Source organism: Ursus maritimus, unplaced genomic scaffold (genome assembly GCF_017311325.1).
Source record: "Ursus maritimus isolate PB19 unplaced genomic scaffold, ASM1731132v1 scaffold_16, whole genome shotgun sequence".
NCBI lineage: Eukaryota > Metazoa > Chordata > Mammalia > Carnivora > Ursidae > Ursus > Ursus maritimus.
In genome coordinates, this window is record NW_024424008.1 from 44,699,400 (window position 1) to 44,708,210 (window position 8,811).

Consider the following 8,811-nt stretch of genomic DNA (forward strand, 5'->3'; position numbering starts at 1 on the left):
TGGGAAAGGGACGAAGCTGGAAAGAGGGGAAGAGCAGAATCTTAAGGGAGACTGAGTTATTTTCTGAAGAGAATAACCACTACTTAAGGGGACTGTGTGCATTTTTATGCATAGAAGTAAGTGTACTAAACCTGCCTAAATTTGAGCTCTTTTCCCTACCATTCAGAAAGATGACTCTTATAAGAAAAATCATTTTGGTTATTGAAAAATAAAGAAGCTGCATTTTCTTTGCACCTATATGTCCTCTTCAGTGTATCTTCACATATGACTTGTATAAATCAACATTTGACCCTGCTACAAGTCCAAAGTATAGTGGCAGGAGAACTAAACTCTTGCTACCAAAGCAAACTGCATGGAAAAGAGAAGTGTGATTTGAGTCTCCTGATGCTAGAGTTAACTTTCCACTAAAAGATACTCTTTTTAAATAGCTTATGTGTTTGCTCTATGCTGTCCTATCTCCTCTTCCAACCTTCCACCTCCCTTTTCCCTAGACCTATGCCTTTCCTCTTTCAAGTTTGACCCAAACTCTAGGCCCTGTGTACTAAACATTCCCTCTCAGCTGGCTATCATTGTGGAAAGGAACTTCACTTATACTAATTTACTTACTAAAATATAAGTGATGGGTGATGACTTAATGCTAAGATTGCAAAGACGTTTGTTAAATCTCATCCTCTTCCCGTCTCACATCCAGGGTAGATATCACCGATTGATTAAATAACATTCAACATAAATAAACAAAACATTGCTTTGTTTTATTTTAAAATTGATTCTCAGGAATGGGAGTGAAGATAAAAAGGTGCAGGTCCTATGATAAAGTTAAGAAGCCAAATGGTTAACTCGGTGGTAGGAGATGGAGGAATATGGATCAGGGAGTTAAGGTGTGAGGGGTGAATAGAGAGACATTTCTCCATTTCCTTTAAATTGCAGTAGAGCTTTTAGGAGTACTTATATACTATCTTGCACCTCTCCTTATTTAGGGACTCAGAGATAATCTACTTTTCCAATTCTGCATTTTTCATTGGGTTCAGCTGTCAACAAATGATCTTTTACTCCAGGTCTCTGCATTCCAAAATCCAGTATGTTTCACTCTCCCATCTACAATAGACCAAACCCAAGTTAGGATATTTTATCTCTACCCATGATACCAATTCAACTGGCACAAACGCACAAAGACATAGTGGCCCTTAGTAGCTACAAAGAGTGTTAGATATTATTAAGAACTTAGGTTCCAAAATTAAACAGACCTGGGTTGGGTTCCACAAACAAGCTCTAGAGACTTATATAAATTACTCAATGTCTCAGCTGCCAGAGATTCATCTTTAAAGTGAAGATGATACCTACCTCATAAGAATGTTGAGAGAACTAAAATAAATAGTAAATGTAAATCACTTGATACAATGCCTGGCACAGAGTAAGTTCTTAACAAATATTATTTAGATCATGATGATGGTGACTACCTTAAAAACTATGAATAGGAAGTAATTTTCCCAAGACAATTCCCCTTCTCTTCATTGACATTGAATTCAATCAGCCTTCTGAAATCAGAGCTCAGTATCCCACATTTATGTTAACCTCCAGATCCCTCCTGTCTCCAGGTAGTTTATAATTGTTTTGAGCTCTTCAGATATATTTTGTGTCCAAGAAGAAATATCAGAAAAGAAACACCAGATGTACCACCTCTATGAAGCGGGAACTTTCTCAGTAGGGCCGCCATCATCATATGGCCAAGTGCCATCTGAGTCAAACACCTTTTCTGCAGAGCACCTGAGACTTTTTCTCTAGGAGGCACTTGGGAGAAGTTCTAGGATACTCATTCCATTTTCTAGCTGTGTTAAAAGTCTGGGTCCCCAGAACTTGGCTGAGGTTGAGAACAATAGAGAAGCAGGTAGTAGAGCAAGTCATTGCGTGGACAAGTAGTTTTAGCTACTTCGTAGGTCTTCTCGAGCAGGTTCCTACACTGAAGCAGCTCTCAGATTCTTAGGCTTTGCCTCTGCTAATCCGGGGGTCAGTGATCCAGGGGACCCAGAAGGTCTTTTTGCCTCCTCCACAGCTTTTTCATGGCCATGATCACTTCCTTGTTTCTCAGGGTATAGATGGCAGGATTCAGCATGGGAGTGACCATTGTGTACAGCACAGAGACCGCCTTGTCCATAGGGAATGTCCGAAATGGCCTCGCATAGATGTAGACACAAGGCACAAAGATTAAGGTCACCACAGCAATATGGGAGGCACAGGTGGATAGGGCTTTGCTGCGGCCTTCCCGTGAGTGGCCTCGGAGCATGAACAACAGTGCCGTGTAGGATCCCAGGAGCACCAGAAAACACATCAAAGTCACCAGGCCATTATTAGACACCATCAGTAGCTCTAAGACAAAGGTATCTGTGCAGGCCAATTTGATCAGCTGAGGCACATCACAGTAAAAGTTGTCCAGCTTGTCAGGCCCACAGAATGGTAGCTGGATAGTCAGTCCAACCTGTACAATGGAATGGATGAAGCCCCCCACCCAGGAGGCTACCATAAGGAGCCCACAGACAGTCCTGTTCATAATAAGCGTGTAGCGTAAGGGCTGGGAGATGGCAACATAGCGGTCGTAGGCCATCACCGTCAGCAGGAAGATCTTGATGCCTCCAATGAAGTGGAAGAAGAAGAGCTGAGTCAGGCAGCTGCCAAAGGAAATGATGGGGTGGCCCGAGAGCAAGTCAACCAGCATCCTAGGTGCCGTGATGGTAGAGTAGCAAAAGTCTAGGAAAGAAAGATTGCCTAAGAGAAAGTACATGGTTGTGTGGAGGCGTGGGTCAGAGGTCACTATGGCCACAATAAGGAGATTTCCCGTTACAGTCAACAGATACACAACGGAGAAGACAGTGAAGAAGAGGAAGCGGAGCTCCCATCCCTGAGAGAGCCCCAGGAGGACGAAGCCTGTCACTTGGGAATGATTTGCCGGATTCATCTGCTTGGACTGACTTGGTCAGTGAACCTGCTGAGGAAAATGGACATATTCATCATGGGCCCCACAAACTTCTCTGCAATAATTTCCTCTGCTCTCTCTGGGGAATTTTCTCCTGTCTCATTTATTCTAAGATGAATGTTGTGAGTATCAAGAGGAAGCCAAGCATTTGAACTTCATACACTGGTGTAAGCAAACGCCAGGTGCCGAAAACTTGGGGTACCACCGATACTCTTTCTAGTTCATGAAAATCAAAAATAATCAGCCCTCAAAACTGCTACCCTGAGAGTGAATCTCACTTCTCCCAGTAGCCAGCTGTATAAACAGGAACAATCTTCCAAAATTATTTAAGTCTCACTTCCCTCATCCATGATGTGCACTAGCCAGGATGCCTGCAAGGTCTCCTGTGCTCTAATATTGTATAGCTACAGGTGGCCTTTATTTAGAAAACCCAAAAAATTCCCACTGGCCAAATATTTAAACATACAAGGGTCGTGAACTACTGTTTTTCTGAAGTTAGATAAGAAAACATGTGGAAGAAGGAGCTTCCTATCCAGGGGCTCTGGGAAACCCAGAGAAACTATAGTCCCCGGGGAAATATAGGGAAGGGTACTAGAATGTTGAACCACCCCTGAAAAGCTTGTGTGTCACTCTTAATTTGGGGGACAGCATCCAAAGAATAATTTCTTATTCGTATGAGAAGCAGCAGGAAAAGGCCATAAATGTTGTTTGAAGGTAAAAAAAAAATCACTATATAAATGCAAGCTGCCTCAACATTTAAAAACCTTAAAAATATAAAAGGTGTTTTTATATGTTTAAGCATTTTTTTAAAATACTGAGACAACTGGCTATTTGTAAGAATTCTAGAATGAATCTCTTCATTTCAAAAGAAATGTGAAGTATCATGCCACACTTAATTTTAAGTATGACTTTTCAAGTATATTTTCCTTCCTTTGTTCTTTCTTCAATATGCATTTCTTAAGCATCTTTTATTTACTAAACACTAAGGATTTTAGAAAATAAGACACAAGTGCTCTAACATGTCGCGCTCTGCATAGGACCTTCACCTTCTGACAGCTGCCCACCCCTCCAGTTTTGTCATTTTATTCCTAGCCCCCTTCCACATGCACTATGATCTAGCACCCCAGGCTACTTGAAGTTCCTTGAACTTGCCATGCTCACCCCATGTTTCCTTTATTTTCTTTATTAATCTCTACGTACTTATTTTATCTTCATTTTAACGAAAGCTTCCAAATACACAAAGTTGGGATTTCCGGTTTCAGCTTAAACATGTGAGGAACTTGGAAGTCAATACTGTTATCCTTGCAGCAGGAAAAAGCTAAACAGAATGAAAGGCAGTGACTTTTCTTGGAGCCTTCAGAGAATGGAGGTCACAGAGCAAAACACTCCCTTCAAAACCTGGAGAGACGAGGGAAGCAAGAGAGAATCATAGCAGAGACCTGCTTAGCTGGCACAGAGCCACCGGAATCAAACACTGTTAGGAGCACGTAAATAGCAATTTTGACAAATTGCTGGAGGCTGAGTGGGGAACTCCTGGGAGCTGCCATCTTAGGGAAGCCCTACACTTTCGTAGGCTCCATTTCCATAGTCAAGAGTGAAGAAAGATACTCTCCTGGCAATGGCAGGGTGAGAGGAGGAGTAACAAGAGGGAGGGGCACCTGGGTGGTTCAGTTAGTTAAGCATCTACCTTCAGCTCAGATCACAATCTCAGGGATCCCTGGGATCCAGCCCTGCATCGGGCTCCCTGCTCAGTGGGGAGTCTGCTTCTCCCTCTGCCTCTCCCCCCTGCTTGTGCTGTCTCTCTCTCTCTTTCACTCTCTCTATCTTTCTCAAATAAGTAAATAAAAAGTCTTTAAAAAAAAAAAAAGAGTGAAATAGGCCTAGATAATTCTCCATAAGAAAATATACCTAAAAAAGACTTTACTAGAGCCATCTCCCACCCGGGAAAACGACCTTTCTCCCACTTCAGCACCCTACAGCTTTGTTGTGTCACCTACGGGGGTGAGTGTAGGGATGCAGGCCCACTGGACTGAAGTTTAATCACAAGATTATAGAATGCTTCCCTCCTTCAGGGACCTTACCCCCACACCAGCCCGGCTCCAGTGTGAAGATAGCGGGTGGCAGCTGAAACAGCCACAAGACACAGACTACCTCTTAAAGGCAATGCAGGAGACAAGAGTAACTTGAAACTTCTGACTCCTACAACTACAGCAAACTACTAGCCAGATTCACGTAAATTCTCACACTAAAGTCTCTTTACCTCAGTTCCTATGACCTGACTCTTCCCTATGATTCCACATTCGGCTTTCAACAAAAAATCACAAGGCATGCTAAAAGTCAAGCAAAAGCAGTCTGAAGAGACGAAGTAAGCCACGGAACCAAGACTCATCTATCGTACAGATATTAGAATTATCAAGCAAGGAAGTTGAAACCGCTGTGATTAACAATGTTACAGGCTCCATTAGAGAGAGTGAGCAAACTGCAAGGACATACCGGTAATGTAAGGAGAGGGATGGAAATTTTATAAAAGTATACAAATGAAATGCCAGAAGTCCAAAACACTGTAACAGAAGTAAAGAATGCCTGTGATGGGCTCTTCAGTAAGCTGGACACAGCCAAGGAAAGAACAAGTAAGCTTAAAAATAGGTCAGTAGAAACTTCCCAAGCTGAAATGCAGAGGATAAAAATGGCAAAGAGAAAAAGAGAAGAGCGCCCAAGAACTTTAGGATAGTTTTAAAAGGGGCAACATACATGTAATTGGAATACCAAAAGGAACAACGGAATGGAGTAAAAGAAGTACTCAAACTAAAAATGGCTGAGAATATTCTGAAAATCATGATATACATGAAACCATAGGTCCAGGGAGGGCACAGCACACCAAACAGAACAGCAAAAATTTTAAAAAATAAAAAAATATATATATGTATATGTGTGTGTGTATAGTTATGATGTAGGAAAGATGTCAGGGTTCAGAGCCGACAACCAAGAAAGAATTCTTGAGACATCGTTGGTGCAAAAATATGATTTTATTAAAGCACGGGGACAGGACCTGTGGGCCCAAAGAGCTGCACTGGAGTCATGAGGAGTGACCCATTATACGCTTTCAAGTTGGGAGGGGGTTAGGGATAGCGTAAGTCTCTAAGGAATTTTGGAAGCAAGGTTTCCAGGACCTTGAGGGGCTAGCTGTTGTTGGGGAAAGGTCTAATAAAACCTTAGTCAGGAGACCCTTCAGGAGTATATCAACGGGCCATATGGTTGGGGGATGTTTGCCAACATGTATCTTGGGAGGGTTAGAGGTAAAGGAAGTTTCCAAAGGAATTTTTATATGTTAAAGTAGACTTACAGGATCCTGGGGGTCAGGCTAAAATTGCCTTTTGCCCTTAGCGAAGTACTAACATGGAGGCAGCTGACTTTCTCGAGGAATGTCACTTTGCCTGTTTCAAGGACTTGTCAGTGGGCTGTAGGCAGAAAGGAAATTTCATTTTTCTTTTGCCTTTGTTTCCCACATAAAGTATATCATAGTCAACAACAGAAAACCAAAGTCAAGGAGAAAAATCTTGATAGAAATCAGAGGGAAAAAATTCTCAACAAAAGAGGAACAAAAAACGAGAATTAGAGGGCAAGGCTTGTCAGAAACCAAGAAAGCAGGAAATAAGTGGACTGATCGATACATTTAAACAAGCGTTGAGAGAAAAAGAGCACCAGCCCAGAATTCTAAATCCAGCAAAATTATCCTTTAAGCATTAAAGAGAAATAAAGACTTGCTCAGGCAAATACCAACTGAAAGAATTCCTCACTAGCAAACCCTCCCAGCCAGAAATGTTAAAAAGAAGTTCTTCAGGAAGAAAGAAAATGATGTTGGTCAGAAACTTGCAAAGACATAAAAAAAAAAAAAAAGGAAGAGTGTTGGAGAAAGAATAAATGAAGATAAAATAGCCTTTAAATTTTTTCTTATTCTTAAAAGAAAAATAGCAGGGTATCGGGTTATGGATACGTAAACAGAGTTATGAGCAAGCAAATGGAATGACAGCAACGTCATAAGGGGTGGGAGTATAATCGTTTGCTAGGACTTGATGAGGGAACGGAAGGCAAGCTGAGGGCAAAGCAGAAGCTGACACCCTGCAACCCCCCCACCATGGGATTTATGCAACATTCCTCAGGCACTCCTGGCTGCCCTAAAGGACAAAGAAACAGTCCTTACTACCTACAGCCCACTGACAAGTCCTTGAAACAGGCACGGTGACATTCCTCTAGGAACTCAGCAGCCTCGATGTTAATACTTTGCTAAGGGCAAAAGGCAGTCCTAGCCTGACCCCCTCCCCTCCACCAAGATCCTTTAAGTCTACTTTAATGTATAAAAATTCCTTTGGAAACTTCCTTTATCTCTAACTCCCCAAGATACGTATTGGCACTCATCCCCCAAGCATGTGGCCCACCGATCTACATCTGAAGGGTCTCATGATGAAGGTTTTATTAGACGGTAATAAATGACCTTTTCCCCACAACAACTAGCCCCCTCAAGGTCCTGGAAACCTTGCTTCCAAAATTCCTTAGACGCTATCCCTAACCCCCTCCCGACTTGAGGGTATATAATGGGCCATTCCTCACAACCCCGGGGCAGCAGCTCTTTCTGCCCACGGGTCCTGTCCCCATGCTTTAATAAACCACCATTTTGCACCAAAGACGCCTCAAGAATCCTTTCTTGGTCGTCAGCTCTGGACTCACCCCACTAAACCTCACCTATAGTCCCCAACCTCATCAGGACTGACGTAACAAAGCACCCCAAATTAAGAGGTGTAAACGGCAAAAAATGTATTGTCTCAGCTCTGGAGGGTAAAGGTTCAGCTCAAGGTGTTGGCAGGATTGGGTCATTCTGAGAGCTGTGAGGCTGTTTCTTGCTTCTCAGCTCACTTCTGGTGGTTTGCAGGCAATCTTTGGCATTCCTTAGCTTGTAGAAGCATCACCTACATCTCTGTCTTCGTCTTCACACGTCATTCTCTGCATCTGTGTGCTTCAAATTTTCCCTTTTCTAAGGACACCAGTCATATTGCAATAAAGCCAATCCTATGACTTCATTTAAGCTTGACTACGCCTGTAAAGAAGCGGTCTTCAAATATACTCACATCCTGAGACACCAGGGGTTAGAACTTTAACATATGAATTTGGGGGGGAGGGTAGAAAATTCAATCCTTACAGGGAGGGAGGAATTGGAAATACTCTTGATGAGTAGAACAAAGGCAAAAGAAATGTAGGTAAAATTAAATTTCCTTACAGCTTGCAGCCCATTGATAAATTCCAGAGACCTGCAGTGTGATATTCCTCAAGGAACTCATGGCTGCCTTAATGTTAATGTCTTGCTAGAGGCAAAAAACAACCTTAGCTTGATAATAGCCAGACCTCCAGGATCCTGCAAGTCTTCTTTAAGGTAGGAAAATCCCTTTAGAGACTTCCTTTATCTCTACCCACCCCCCAACTTCAAAGTATTTAATCAATCACTCCTCAGGATCACAGGGCAGCTCTTTCTGCCCACTGGTCCTGTCCCTGTGCTTAAAAAAAAAAACAAAAACAAAAACAAACCTTTTTGCACTGCAAATGTCTCAGGAATTCCTTCTTGACCTTTTGCTTGCTGGCCCCACAGCACTCTGACCTGTAGTGCAACAGAATCTCAACCACCATCCCAGCAAGCTATTTTGTAAATATCAGCAAGTCGATTTCTAAAATGTATATGAAAAGCAAAAAGCCTAGAACAGCCAATACAATATCGAAGAAAAACGATGTTGGGTGACTCACACTAACTGGTCTCAATACTTACTATAAAGTTCCCATAATCAAGCCAGCATGAT

At 42.3% G+C, this 8,811-nt stretch overlaps 1 protein-coding gene across 1 annotated transcript; it reads right to left on the reverse strand.

The window, feature by feature from the left end:
• Nucleotides 1-1,973: 1,973 nt before the first annotated feature.
• Nucleotides 1,974-3,053, reverse strand: LOC103662274 (olfactory receptor 4D5). The gene has a single exon (XM_008689932.2). The coding sequence runs from the start codon at nucleotides 2,948-2,950 to the stop codon at nucleotides 2,006-2,008; it is 945 nt and encodes a 314-aa protein (XP_008688154.2). The 5' UTR covers nucleotides 2,951-3,053; the 3' UTR covers nucleotides 1,974-2,005.
• Nucleotides 3,054-8,811: the final 5,758 nt, after the last annotated feature.